Source organism: Vidua macroura, chromosome 5 (assembly GCF_024509145.1).
Source record: "Vidua macroura isolate BioBank_ID:100142 chromosome 5, ASM2450914v1, whole genome shotgun sequence".
In the NCBI taxonomy this organism is placed as follows: domain Eukaryota; kingdom Metazoa; phylum Chordata; class Aves; order Passeriformes; family Viduidae; genus Vidua; species Vidua macroura.
The window spans coordinates 15038347-15053624 of NC_071575.1; the positions used below are offsets into that span (position 1 = coordinate 15038347).

The 15278-nt window shown below is 34.5% G+C and overlaps 1 protein-coding gene across 1 annotated transcript in view; it reads left to right on the plus strand.

Annotated features, from left to right (window-relative positions):
- The window catches only part of CFAP54 (cilia and flagella associated protein 54), a 101765-nt gene that overhangs the window by 12487 nt on the left and 74000 nt on the right, over nucleotides 1–15278 (plus strand). The window contains exons 5-18 of the mRNA XM_053978379.1: nucleotides 1264–1322; nucleotides 2636–2779; nucleotides 3196–3309; nucleotides 3407–3505; nucleotides 4042–4240; nucleotides 4939–5013; nucleotides 5887–5999; nucleotides 6114–6282; nucleotides 6937–7022; nucleotides 8920–9054; nucleotides 10075–10222; nucleotides 11984–12039; nucleotides 12992–13120; nucleotides 14410–14557. Coding sequence (XP_053834354.1) covers nucleotides 1264–1322; nucleotides 2636–2779; nucleotides 3196–3309; nucleotides 3407–3505; nucleotides 4042–4240; nucleotides 4939–5013; nucleotides 5887–5999; nucleotides 6114–6282; nucleotides 6937–7022; nucleotides 8920–9054; nucleotides 10075–10222; nucleotides 11984–12039; nucleotides 12992–13120; nucleotides 14410–14557 — 1674 coding nt within the window. The remainder of the gene's footprint in view (nucleotides 1–1263; nucleotides 1323–2635; nucleotides 2780–3195; nucleotides 3310–3406; nucleotides 3506–4041; nucleotides 4241–4938; nucleotides 5014–5886; nucleotides 6000–6113; nucleotides 6283–6936; nucleotides 7023–8919; nucleotides 9055–10074; nucleotides 10223–11983; nucleotides 12040–12991; nucleotides 13121–14409; nucleotides 14558–15278) is intronic.

Below are 15278 nucleotides of genomic sequence, written 5' to 3' on the forward strand. Positions count from 1 at the left end.
ATATTCTGAATTGGAAGGGCTGCATGAGGATCATCAAGTCCAACTCTTGAATGAATGGCTCATACAGGGATTGAACCCACAACCTTGGCATTGTTAACACCATGCTCTGACCAACTGAACTACTACGGTTAATTGTTGCAATATTAATTGAGGAGATAATATGTTCTTAAATTCATTTTGAAAAATGTACTTTCTCTGAGCTATGATTGGTCAAATTTCTTATCCTTTTGTTTTACTGGGACAGCTATTGCCTTCAGTCCCTACTTTTGAGGTGTATTTTTTGATTGTATGTTTCTATGGGAGAAGAATTAAAATTAAAATATACTCACCTGCAATTCTTACATCACACTGCCTGTGTGTACAGGTCTCTGTACCAATCCTAGCCAATAATCTACTCCAATTAGAAGGAGGCAGTAACTCGGATTTTCCCTAGTTCCTGAACATTCTTCTGCAATTTCAAACAATAGATTTTGTGCCTCATTATACATTTGACTGATAAAAGAAATCTTCCTAATACTTGCTCCATTTGAGCTTATTGGGATAATAACACCCTTCTAGCTATGACAGTTGACATTGTGATGCCTCCTGCTGCCACAGGTGTCCCTTTTTGAACATTCATACAGACTGAAGAATAGGCTTTTTTTTTTTTTTTGTCTTCCAGAACTGCAGTGTCTTTTATACTTCTAAGAGTGATTTTTGTAAATTTTATGATGTTGCTTGAGTCAAGTACATTTTTGACAGGTTTTTATTTTGAAGTAATTTTGATGCTAGTTGCTTTCAATTTTCTTCATGTCACTTATCTTACCTAATATCACGCAATATTGGTGGAGTGTGCCAGGACAGTGCTATGATGGACTAAAAGAATCATGTAAGGTAAGGTATGAAAGGAGAGGTACTATTTTGTTTTAAAGAGCCTGGCATTTGGAGATGAAAGTAAGATTTGTCTCTCTAGCAGTTACTGAGTAAAAAAATGGATTCAGTAAATTTTTAAGATTTTGTTCTCATGAAATCTCATGATTATACTGCTTCACTGTATAGGTATTTTTGAAACTAATATTGCAGAAGAATTTAATAGCTTCATTGTCTCTAGATTAGAAGTACAGAAAAATCATTAGTTTTTCATTCGTTTAATGAAAAGTCATTACATTTTTCTTCTCTGGAAGTAACAACCCAGATAATAAGAAAAAGATTGAGTTGCTTAGCATAACAAATTTCATGTGGGATTATAGAACTTACCTTGTTTGTTTATTTTTATTTTTGTAGGTACTATCCATATTTACACCATATGCAGACATTTGATGGTGATGGGTCAGTCTGCTAAGGTATGGCAAAATAAATAGAAAGGGTTGTAAAATTTGCAGAAGTTTAGAAAATGCACCTGTGTTTTGCATAACAATGTACCCTGACTTCAATTTCACTGTCATTGCCAATAGTAGTACCTTGTCACAAGGAAATAAAATGTCTGTGTTTCAAAGTGGTTGATTTCTAAGCCCTCATGCCTTCCTGAGTCTGCTCCTTCCTCAGCTGTGGATTGGAGCCCAGCATAATGCCTTGCTGGGCACTGGTGCTTTGTGTTGGACAGCTATATGTGTTCAAGAATTAGTCTTTTGCGTCTTAAAATGTGGAAATGTGCTGACACCTGGTGGCTAGGGTTTTAGTTGTGAATACTTGATAAAAGTAACCTGGCCTTTCCCCCACGCCTTTTTTTTTTTTTTTTTCTGAATGTAGTTCCTGTTTTTCTTAGCTTTACTCTTTTCTCCTAAATCTTGAACAGAATTTGAATCAGTCTTTCTTATGTTTTTGAATCAGTTTTTCTTATATTTTCTTATGTGTTGTTTTATTAATCTTTCACTGAGCAGGAAAGATTTTTTATCTTTGAACATCTTCTATTAGAAACAGAAGTGATTTAGCACCTCCTCTAGCATCCTCAGATTTCTGCTAGACAGGAAACAGAGGAATCGATTGTGGGTATTTCTGATTCTTGAAATTCAGACTAAAAGAAAGTTTATATATAGGCTTAATTTAGGACAAAGGTTGTGCACATTGTATGTACCTCAGGGAACAGCTGGCCCAAAGAAAATAGTAAGAGGAAGATACAGATACTGTTCATTCAATAGAGAAGGACTTACTATTAAAATTAGACTGCTGCAATGACTATGTTGCCCTGCAAGTTAGGAGTCAAGAATTCCATGGGTATAAATGAATCTAAGCACAGGTTTTCACTGCAAAAGACAGACTCTATTGCATCCCAGATAAGCTTGTTGATCCTTTTGAAAAATGATCACTAGAGCTGCCAGAAAAGGGAGGGCTAACTCTCAAGATAAGAGGAGAGAGAAGGGCGGGATCTTTGTCTGGTGGCAAGACTCTAGTAAAATGGAATGGTTAAGGTAGCTTGGAGGCTAAAATAGTGCTTGACCACAGTTTAAGATGAAAAAAAACCAATAATATGCAGGGGAATGCTTTTTAGTAAATAAAATATGTTAAAAATTAATTCAATTTCTAATGATTTATCCCCCCTTCTTTCAGTTTGTCCTACCAGGTAAGGATAAATCTTTGTATCTGTCCTTTAGTAATAGGAAGCATATTTATGTAGGTTAAAACACATTCATTTTGAAATGTGATTTCTTCAATACAGGTCCTGGAATACTTACTGTGGGCCAGTATATGTATGGAATCATCCATTCCACTCTTATCTGTGCATTATTTGACGTGGAGGGCCACCCTATATGCGGCAGTTTCTCAGTGTTATTTTGATTGTCAAGCCGGCATTCATGGAGAGGTATCCTGATTTACCTTATGTAGCATTTCAGATGCAATCAAATGGGAAATATTTATTTAAATATTCCTACTTATTATCAGATCATATGTATTAAGAGTTCTGTTTGTATTCCAGAGTTTTACTGCAAAGTGGAGGTGTGTTTCCACATGTAAATGCATAATCAACTCAAATGCAATAGCACTTAGTATATACTCACAGTCACAAACTTCTAGCATTAAACACTGGCCAGGTCCCATGCATATGTACAAAAGGTATTTTGCTAAAGTTTTGTTTTCATTTTCAATTGTTCGGGACGTGACTTTCATTGCAGCTCTTTGCAGTTGTATAAATTCAGGAATGATATTATTTTAAAATTGGATATCAACATACAGGATATGAACACAGAGTATATATCTTTTTAAAAATTCTTTGGACAGATATTTGCTCGCCGTGGCTTGATTAAGATTGACGAACTGAAGCAATTAGAAGATATCAGTTCTTCTCTGGAACATACAGAGGCAGAAAAGATTTTTAGAGAGGCCACTCTGAAGGTATCATCCTGCGAGTCATTGTGAAAAAGTAGAGTAGTTATGATCTCTATGAACAGAACATGTTGCATACACGATGACTTATTTTTCTTTGTGTCAGATGTCAGTAATGATTTTCAAGAGAGCAGTATATGCATCCAGAAGAAAGTCGAACAGCTTTCGACGTGAGTCAAAAGTTAACCCGAGAAAAGCAGTAAATGTAAGTCTGACATTTCATATAATCCTTCTCTTCCTTTACTCTTCTTGTCATGTGATGAAACCATGATATAATTCTTCTAAATACACATGGTGCTATACATGAGCAGAAAGTTTTAGATTTTCAATCTCTTAAGTAACAGAATTTATTAATAAAACTCAGAACAAGCTGGATAGTAGGGAAATTTACTAATTATTACTTTAGAAAATTATCAGGAGACATCTGCATGGATCTAAACTGCATGGCCTTAATACTCTCCCTTATAATTTCTATTGTACTATTTTTGAAGTAAAATACCATGCAGCAGTGTGTCTGGTTGCTGAGAAATGATTAGTCTACCTAAGTGCTGTACCTGCTTAGCATGAGGCTTTGCTATGCCTTTGAAGCATGACATTAATGACAGCAATATATTTTATAATATGTTATTTTCTGTTTTGAACATGTACTTGCTTTGTGATGGAGAAATGTTTTGAAAAAATCTTGCTTTGTTGCAAGTTGGTTCAGATGTTATAAGGCTTAAATTACCTTTGCTTACTTAGCTGTCATGGCCTCGCACCACTACCGAGCGGCTGCTGGTGGCAATGTTTGATGGTGCTGCAGCTCAGTTCCTTGCCATCCTAGAAGCACTGTCTGATCGTAGCAGGAATCTATTGCCCCCTCATCCTCCTGTTCCTGATGAAATGCAAATTGGTGACGTCACTTCTGAGCTTTTTTCTGCAGGCCTAGAAATCCTCTCAGGTAACAGTTTTTGCATAAAGAAGCAACAACAGTTGGTGAGGAGCCTGGACCTCCATTTTATTTTGTTTTTTTTCTATTTAAAAAAAAAGAATGTGCCTGAAGGTATATATTTGAGTTATAAAAATAGCATGTGTAAAAGCAGGTAGTCTTTCTTATCTTCACATAATAGAAAATAAAAATCTGGGTTGATCTCCATGGTCTATTATAATGAGTAAAAATCTGCAGCAGTTCATGCCTATATTTTCTAAGTAAACTGGAGTTCACTTTCTTTGTAGAGGCCTTTACTTACAGGCTTTACTGTGCCATATATTTATGGCTAAACCAGTGTTGTTACACAGTGTTTTCACTACTGCTGAGCAGTTCTTGCACAGCCTGAGAGCAGCTGGATGGGGGTCGGGAAGCCAGGCAGGGTCAAAATACCATGTTGTTTGATGTATTATATTTTTTTTAAATTTCCATTCAAGGTTAGGTATAAAAACTTGAGAAAAACACTGGACTTGATGGTTCCTTTCACACTTATTTTTGCTGGGCTCTGGGATGAATATAGTCCTGAGTATAGAAGTATTTTGTCAGTAAAAGGTTATATAAAGACTAAGTACACTTCAGAATTATATTTTTCTTGGTATGATTACTGGCTAATTAGAAGGTAACAAGTCTAATAGATTATAAATTGACTTAATAAGTTGTCTATGTTGAAGGTGGAAAGAGCAATGGCACCAATCACTTTGGTATAATTAATCCATCATCTACTCTTCTGCAGTTGATGCTAGCAGGTAAGCTCGATTGGAATTTCAAAGGATTTTTTTTTACCCAGTGGTATAAATACTCAGTGGGAAGAATTAATTTTCATGTAAGTAACATTTCTATACATAAAGAGTCTGCAAAATGATGTCCTCTTGGAGTGGTTCTGTGCAGGGTCAGGAGCTGGATTTTGGTGATCAAACTTGTGGGTCCCTTCCAACTCATGACAGTGACTGTGGCGTATTGTTAGCACTGCTGAATATATTAGTTAAAACACTTGCTGAGAGTTCTAAAGACCAGGAAGTCTATTTTCTACCAAACTGTGGTCTGGATAAACTTGAAAACTGAGAAAATAGGCTCCCTATGTGAATATGAGCATTTTCTGACACAATAATGAGAAACTGTCTGGAAAGAAATTGTATGTGTTTCTGTGCAATTTTTAAACCGAATTTTGGATAATAAGGGTTTTTGCAGGGTGATAAGCTCTTCCTGCAACAGCAAGGACTAGATTCTTGGTGTTCTCTACACAGGAATGTTAATATCAATCATTGTAGAGCCTCTTTTGAATGTAACAGGACCCTGTGATGTAGTTAAGTGGCCATGGTGGTATTTGTTAAAAGTTTGGATTTTATGATCCTGGAGATCTTTTCAAACCTTTATGATTCTGTGGTTGCAGATCCATCATTAAAGCAGCCTGCAAGCCTAGACATTACTATGAAAAGATAAAGCTATTGTTTCTTGTAAAGTTATTAAAACATCCATCAAGATTATGCTGACTATTGAAAAATGTGGGGACATTTATATTTATCAATACCCAAATTATGAAAAGAAATGAAATTAAACTTTCAATAAAGTTCCGAATATATATATACAAAACAGAAAAAATATTTTTGTCATCACTGCAGGAGAAAAAGGGGTGTCTGGAGATGCTGCTGTGAAATTTGTAAAATTAGCTTTCAGCTATGAAGAGTGGAATGTGTTTTACTCTGCTCTTGAATTCGTTGATAATTTTCTTCAGGTAATCTGAATGTGATTGAGATGTTATTTATTTAGTCTTTTCTTATGAGGGTAAGGAATATTCAAAATACGTATTTTAAAGACCAATTTATATGGCTTTTTTCCTCTCAATTAGGCTCAAGATGACCCAACATGGAAGAAAGCTGAAATAGAACTCAAACTTCTTACACTGATGCAACCTATAGTATTCCCAGGAAAATCTGAACGTATTTTTTCTATTAGTGATGATGGTAATAGCAAAGGCAGCACACATCAAGCTTCTGAAAAGACACAGACAATTAGAAGTGAGTGTTGCTCAGTTATAGTTGTGTTTGAATTTCAAATATTTTTTCAGCAAGAGGTTTTGTTAATTATTTAACAACTATGTAATATGGTTCATGCAGTAGTCTATGACAAAAAGTAGTAATTGAGAAAATGCCACCTATTTTTTCCAGTTTTCATTTGTCAAAATATGACTTCATACTATTTCCCTTAAGTGAGAAAGGCATGATGTATGTTAAACATGTGTCAAGTTATAAGCAAAGATGCAAAATGATTGAATGTTTTCAGACAAGTTTTCAGGGAAACAGTGAAACAGGTCTTTGAGGGTTTTTTGGTCTGTTCTTATATCTAATTTATGCAAAATTTCTTTACATAGAAGTAAGAAAAACTTTTTCAAGCAATTGCAGTTTACTTCTTTGACAATCAAAAATCTGAATATGTCTTGAAAACTTTCTGTTTCCTAGAAATGTAAATGCTCACTTTTCACAGAGGTGAATAAACTTGGAATTATCTCACCCCCTCTGAATTTACTGTTTCTTAGACCATGTTATCTCCTGGCTTATATTAGTAAATCAGTTGACTCAGATATTTTCAAACTTAGCTTTTAAATGAGATATAATGTCTTGCCTTTCCTTTTACCCCCCTTTTTTTTATAAATGCTTTTTTTATGAACGTAGAGGAATCCTTAAAGCCTGGAGATCCTTTTCGTGATCTTATGATTTTGGCAACAACAGTATTTTCCTACATCTCCACATCTGAGCAGGTAATAACAGAATTTGAGTCATTTCTCCTCAATGTATCACTTAATCTGTGATGAATGCCTATAATTGAAGGTCAAAGGAATCAGTTGCATGATTAAAAAACTTCAAGAATATAAAAAGTGAAAAAACATACTTATGAATGTTATCAGTTTATGCTTTAAAAATGGTTTATTTTTTAAAAAATGCTCTGTAATCAGCTACTTTAAAATGCTTGTTGGATATTTAATCTATTTGGAAGTCCATAGGGCTGATTTCATGTTTCAGCTCACAAAGCAGAGATCGAATTTCTTTACATCTTAGATTTTGGTGGGCAAATATGCTCCGCTGTGGCAAACACTTCTGCAATATTTATAGAAATGGGGGCAGCTATCCTAAGGAATGATAATGCCTTTTTAAGATCACTATGTCTGCAATTTAAGGTAAATTCTCACTGCAAAAAACTGAAACAAGCAGCAGCAACAACGAAACCAATGAGAGTGGGACTTTGTGCTGAAGTCTCCACTGTAGAAATAATCCCATTATGTATCTGATGATTTATTCCCCGAGTAACCACTTTTACTTGCTGAAATTGAGATTTCCCCTTATGTGTGAGTGCTACTGAGAAGGGAAGAAATTATAGTGCAATGTCACCACTACTAGCACTTACATTAAAATAGTTTGTCATCCAAAAGACTAATTAAAATTTTTCCTTAGGAAAAACCCATTTTGATAACATGGCATATACCTTAACTGCAAAATTTATTTTAGATATAATTTGAATATTGCCCCAATTTGAATGTAACTGGAGCACACACATTTTTAGCTTTGGTATAGTATATTTAGTCAAAGTACCCCACAGATACCCTTAGATAGCATGATTTCTCAGTTTTTAATGTGACCTCTGTATGGAGGCAGTTACCTGGATTTAAACTCTGCTGATTCTTCTACACTTTCCTGCAAAACCTCTTGATCTTTTGTCCAGAGAAGAAAGACAAATTTACCCCTTATTAACAGAGCATTCACTGATGGTGAAGTTACATGATATATAGCTGAGGCAATCTAGCAGCTTGCTGCCACCAAACCAGTGGCAAAAATAATTTTGATTTATATTTTTTCCATTTTTTTCTCCCCTCAGTTTCATTATCAACATCCCATAAATCTTATGCTCAAACATATGGGAGTATAAGTAGTGTGGATGTATCAGGTTTCACTGCATCTGAGATACTAGTTCAACGCTGCTATAACTGATGATAAAGATGTGTACTGATCCTTACTGTTCAGAATGTGTTTAACACATAGATGGACTCTATTACCTTTTAAAATATGTTAATTAGGAGGTTAACTGACTAGAGTTCTGAATTTGTTAATTATTCTCTTTGCAAGATGCAGACATTTCTTTCACTTGTTAGATATTTCAGTCCAAATTTTTTTCTAGTTGTTTTTATTTTTTCACTGCTTCATGATCTCAAATGCACCAACAGTCCATGTAACTACTCTGTCAAGCAAAATGAAACTATTAATTTAGATTTTCTTCTGCAAATATTTAAATATTTTAATAAAGTTTCTCTAGAATCTATTGATTTCAGCATTATAGTTAATTTGCTCTCTCATATAATTTTCATCTCACTAATTTCCTTTTCTGTGTTACTTTTAAGAGCGTGTCAATAAAAAAAAAAAAGAAATAAACTCCCCAAACCTCTAAACCCACTTATATTGTTGAGAGAAGAAAAGCTTGTGTGGTCTACCAGAAATTATTTTTAAAAAGTATTTCTAAAGCTTTCAAAATGTTGTCATTCCTTATAAAAAAATGACATATTTTATTTACTTGTGTTGAAAAATGTTGAGACTGTTTATGTACTAGGTTATTTGTGTGTTTATATGCCTACCCATTTCCACTATTATATTGTTTTTGCTTTCTAGAATGTCCATCCTGACAAAGAAATACTTGTTGATGTAGTAATGTGTTTGTGGCAGAAGTGTAAAACGGAACTTCAGCAAATCCAAATGAGTGGAAGTCACTGCTTAGAATATATCCACAAACACCAAGCTTACCAAGTACTCCTCCTTCATTATATGTATTTCTCTTAATGTGAATGCAGTCTATTATAGTAAAGGCAGTGAAATACTGGTATCCAGTCTAAGTACCTTTTCTTATGGTAAAGCGCAGATAAATCTTCTTCTTCAAAAAAAAGAATTATATGTGCACGTTGAACACACTGTGCTCACATATGCCAGTACCAAAATATTCTCTTAGCCTTTTTGCAGTCAAGTAGCCCACTGTCTGCCAGTGGGCCGCGGAGGTAAGAAGCTACATTTGTGAAAACATTTGGACAGGATGTAAGAAGAAGAATTTAAGATGTTGTAGCAGAAAATATAAATTTATTTCAAGAAAGTTCCCTAGATCAGTTGAACGAAGTGGCAAAAACCTTACAACTTAAGACAAAGGAGATGGGAGTCGATAGTAGAATAGTATTCAGCCCATGGGATAGAGTCCCAGCCTTACCTTGAATGTGTCCAGTGGGTGAGAAGCTCTTAGTGAAATGGGCTCTCTGGGCTGCCAGTTGGTGCAAGCAGATTTTGGAGGAGTTAATTTTGAGACCCTATATAGTAAAATTGTTTGGAGGTTCCCCAAAAGGTAGTGTACAGTTATTTTCCTCTGTATGTACAGCAGCAGCTCTTTTATTCTAAGTTTAAGTGGGAAGATCTGGAGATAAATGAGAGGCATGTAATCAAATCTACTGGAAGGCTTACTGCACTAGAGCAAGGTATAAATGTTATGGCTATAGAACATTCATAAAACTTTTCAAAAGGAATGGCAGGAATAGTAATGTTCTAAAATTAAAAAAAGTCTGCTGTCTGAAGGAACAGGGGCTATGGAGCAGTATAAATTCAGCATCTTAGACTCGTGTCATTTAAAAAAAGAAGCCAGATCCAGGAAAGGAGTTGTGTACATACTTGTGAATATTTTTAGACAATTTTGAGTGCAAAACCCTGTCTACCTCTGTAATGCATAAAGGTCATCCAAAAATTTGTCTCTGTCTTGATTCTTTTTCTCACCCATTTCCTCATTTTTAGTGGGTTCATTTACTCTGGATAATGAATGAAATAATTGAGAAGAGCAACATAGCAGACACTAATGTAATGTTTGCAGAGATAACCTTATGTATTGCTGCAATACTGGAAAACGTAGCTGATTCTACAAGTGAATCTAAGGAAAAAGAAGGTAAAGCTTTCAAGAAAAAATGAGTTTTCTTTCAAGAATGACTTTAAAGATTGGAACCTTTCTGAGCTGAAAACTAACATGCATATTCAAAAAATATTGTAAAGAGATTGTTGAAAGTAGAAGAACAGTGTTTTTCACGCAAAATTTCACCCATTATTGGAGCTAATGCAACCTGGTTTTCCAAGGAGTTATGATTTCTTTCCTTACATTTCCAGTTCTATTGAAGTAACCCCGTTTTGAATTGCATTTGTTATTACTCATTCTCCTCACAGGCCTTCTACATGTCTCTTAGCCCCTTCAGAGTAGCCAGCCTCAGATCACTGCTATTTTCTCTGAATATGGGCTAGGCAAAAGGCCATACGTGCTGTAGCTCATTTGGAGCCTTCAAATGCTGGTTGATTAGTTGCAGGCCAAAGAAAAGGGGAAAATATTGAGGTCATACTGAAGCTTTTGCATTTATTGGGTCATCAGTTTGGTTTTCTTCTCTACATATTCTTGATTTTTGTATAGGAATTCAATTGTTTTTGAAGTTGAACTTGGCTGACATTATTGGGATATGCTATCACAATCACATTAAACAAATTTCCTTCCAAAATCTGACTAATGCTGTAAAATATGAGTATTTAGACATACTTTAAAAGCTCTCTGTTGTGTATTTTGGAATATGAATCATAAATCTCATAAATGTCGAACAGTAACTAGAGAATAAATGTTAAAGATCTTATTAGACCATATCTAGAAACAGAAAGTAATGATAATAGTTTTGCACTTTTGGAAATAAATCTTGGGAAATGACTATTTGTTATTAAGGTAGAGTAGGTATTGTTTTTGGTGGTGTTAAGAATATCGTAAGGTTCTCAGGAAGACTAAATGAGAACCTCATTGTAGCACCCCTTCTTTTTCATTCAGTTTAAATATGTCTTTTTGGAGGAAAAAAAAAGCTGAATCATTGGAGTCATTGGTCAAAAAAGGCTGACAGTCAAGCATATGACTGTGCTGAAAAGAACCTAATTACTGAATGAATACTGAGTGAACACAAATTTTCTTTTTTTATGAGGAAGAGACAGTGAACGAGCAAAACCAAGCATGCAAAAGTGGCAGAAGGAGTGACTAGAAGGTTGTTCCTCTGAAAGCACAAAAAAAAATTATTTCAGCAAAGAAATGAAATTAGAAGGTTTTACCAAGAACTAAAAAATTGTTTTCTCTTGTTTTGAAGAGGGAAACATAGGTTTGGATGTATTCTTCATAAATTAAATAATTTAAACAATTAAAGCAAACTTTTAAAAGCTGATAATTCTGTTTCAAGAAATATTAAAATGAAATAGTATTTATCATAATAATATGACCTCTTATTCTTAAAAATCATTCTATAAGTGACATTAACTGTGAATTAGATAATAATAGCTTTGAATTGATTTCAAAATGGAGAATTGATATGAAATTGATACAAAAATATGAGGAACTACAGAACGAGTCCTAGTTTCATTAGCTTGGATATGATGTGGCTATGAAATATATGGTACCTTTAAAATACAACATTGTTGGCTAATAATATCCTGTATTAGTGTAATTGTACATACATTGCTGTGTGTCTAAACCCCAGAAAGCTCTTCAAGAAACAATATCATTACCTCTCATAGTCAAACACTGAAGAACAGAATTATTGCCAGACTCTGAAATTAGTAGTAGAGCTGATTGAATGGTACTGAAATTTACTGGATTTATTTGATTTTCACTTCTGCTTTTCTTCCTATAAAAAAGGAGGAATTGCTTCTCTTTTGCAAGATGAAGCCTGTGATATGCCTGAAATACTGATGGTAACGTCCAATTTATCTTCATTGATACATTGATTTTGAACAGAATAAGAATACTTCTGCTTGAAGCCTTTCATACAATTTTGTATGTAGTTTCACAGAGATGAAATATTTCATGCAATCCTATTAGTGCAGAGGAAAAAAAGAAAAGACATTTTTTAAAATTAAATGAAACTTGAAAATTTTCCTTGTGTCTTTTTTATCTATCCTTTTTCTGGAAGGGATTGTATTTGAAAATTTTTTTACAGCATAAGCATGGTGATATATATGTATACCTTTTTCTATGCCAATCTGTAGTACCAGCCTTAAATGGTTTAATGGTCCGTTTTATTAAGATGGTAGAAATTTTAGTCCTGTCTTAATTTGGGAAAATATTTTGGGTTGTGTTTTTGCTTCCTTCTTTTTGTAAGGATCATGTGGAATAGATGAAACATCCTGAGTGTCCTTGCTTTGCTCAGCATTTTGCAGAATTTTCCAATCAGATGACTGACTAAAGCACCTTAAGGACAAATGATATGTGTTAGCCTGAGGATTCAGGAGTGTTGTCAGTCATATGTCTTAATGATTACACATATGGACAGGGTTTAGTTCAGGGACAGTCTATTTAAAGGTGGTGTTTCCTGAAAAAACTGTGTTTTCTTAGTAGTGTTGAATGGACTATTGAAAAACTGCAAATACTATGTTTTCAATTTAATTCTTTAAATTCAATTTCACTCTGCTATAAGCTAACTCTGAGTAATTTTTTTTTTTTTTGAGCTGAAGAAAAATCAACCCTACTTGAAATTTAAAACATTGATATTAGTATATTAAAGTATGGGGAGCAGTACCTATGTAAAGATAGTCTGACAGTTTTAAACTTCAACAGCTAAAAAGAAAAGTACATTACTTTTGATCATCTATATTATAGTTTTAAATGTTATCTAAGGAAATATGTTTATATGGGTTTTCATTTCAGAAAACGCCTACAGAACAATTGCAAATTGCTTATGAAATTCTTGAAAAAGCACTTAATGACATGAATGCATCTCGGTTAATGACTCTTTTACCAGATGGAAAGTCGATACTTGACAGCTGCTGTACGAAGGTAAAGTTTACAAAAAGCTACATTGCAACAAAATCTATCAGTAATATATATTTCATTTTGATAATATAAACCTCATATTTTCTTCAAACTTAGAAATCTTAGCACTATTAAATGTACCTCATGTTACTGGCCCATGTAAGAAGAGACTAGAAAAAATATATCTCTGTGTATTAGTGTTGTGGTTTACCCCAGCTGGCAACTGAGCCCCTCACAGCTGCTCACCCAGTCCCTCACAGTGTCCTGGGGGAGAGGTAAAAGCCAGAAAACTCGTGGGTTGAGATAAGGACAGTTTAATGGGGAAAGCAAAAGCTGTGCAAACAGGCAAAGCAGAACAAGAAATTAATTCACCACTTCCCACAAGAAATTAATTCACCACTTCCCACAAGAAATTAATTCACCACTTCCCACAGGCAGGCAGGAGTTCAGCCAGCTCCAGGAGTTCCCATCACATGTAGCTTGGGTGTCTGGGAAGACAAATGCTGTCACTCGAAATTCATCTGCCCCTTTCTCCCTCCCCGAGGTTTATGTACTGACCATGATTGTGTAGGGGCTGGAACATCCCTTTGGTCAGTGGGATCACTGCCCTGGTTTTGCCTCCCTCCTCTCTGGTGGGGTGGTGTGAGGAGCAGTGCTGTCACAGCCTTGATGCTGTGTGAGCACTCCTCATCAGTAGTGAAGACATCCTTGGCATTATCAACACTATTTCCAGCACAAATCCAAACCACTGCTCCATATCAGCTACTATGAACTAACTCGGCCTAAGCCAAAGCCGGCACAAATTGAAATGGCATTTTTCTCTCTTGATAATAAACTATGAACTCCTTTAGGCTATCTTTAACATTTTCTTTTGAAATAATGATAATATATTGTTTTATTGTATAAAATAAGAGCAGAAATCCTTTTCATATTTATTACTTGCAACTGTTTATTATTAAAATCAATTTTTGTTCTTGATGTGAGTTCAGATTTTCTAAATATTTTCATTCTATAGCAATATGATATTTGTTTGGTAGCACAGTAAAAGATAGTTTTTACAGTTTGGTCTTTATTATTGATCCAGTTTTCTATTGATTCTCAGATTTTGTCTAGTTCTCTTTGTCCATTATCTGTGCTCTCTCTGTCTGGTCACTCTCCTTTCCATGCTTTCTTGATTGACTGCATAATTACACAAATGTGACAAATTTCAGTGTTTGTCAGTTTACTGAAATAGTATCAAGAAAAATGCAATAAGCTAGTAAGCTAAGTAATGGAAGTTTGTATTTGCTTAATTGCCACTTCCTGTTTATTAGGTGGACTCAAATGATCAGAATTTGAATTCTGTTTTGGGATGTGGTGATGATAAAACAGGAACAGATAATGGTTTTGTAATAGATTTACACTTGGAGCTCATTCAGGCCCAACATCGAGTAGCTGTGAAACTTCTTAAAATTACACAAGGTAGGTTTCAGTAAAATTAAATAATATTCAAAACTTGATTAGAATCTTTTTTGCTAATATATTCTGTAGTACTAAGAAATAAAGGAGTATCTGCTTTCTGGAGAGGAGCTGATGTTGGGCAGCTTGTATGCCACATATAGAAAGAAATAATGTACTGAATTTGCAGAATTTAGATTTACATTATACTAGTCTGCAATTTCTACTCAAGCAATGGGAGTTAAACTTTGCTGCAACTAAACGATTTCATTCCTAGACAGTTGGTTGTTGTATTTTAGTTATAATACTAACTTTTACAATGCCAGTAAAGAAAAATGTTCTGCAGGGTTTTTTTCTGTCATGCTAATTTTCTTTCTAGAGAATGACTTGAATATTTTATTCAATGCTCTTTGTAATTTGAACTTCTACTCCTGTGAAATTGTCTCTGTATGTCAGCAGATATTCCACTCTTGCCAAATGGCTTCTGAAAAAAACTCAGCTTGTTCTCCCATTCTTAGAGTTGTTTTGGTTTTTTTAAATTAAAACCTAGTATCAGTTTGACACTGCAGAGCTACACTGTGCCCTGCTCCCTATGATCAAAGAAAACCTCTCTTTTTCTGTGGTGTTAATATAACTACTAAAGATGTTAGGCAGGAGGGTGGAATATTTTTAGTGGCATAATCTGTACAAGAAATTCTACTTGAACCAAAAAAAAAGAATGTGAGATGGAGCAGAGCTTTACTAT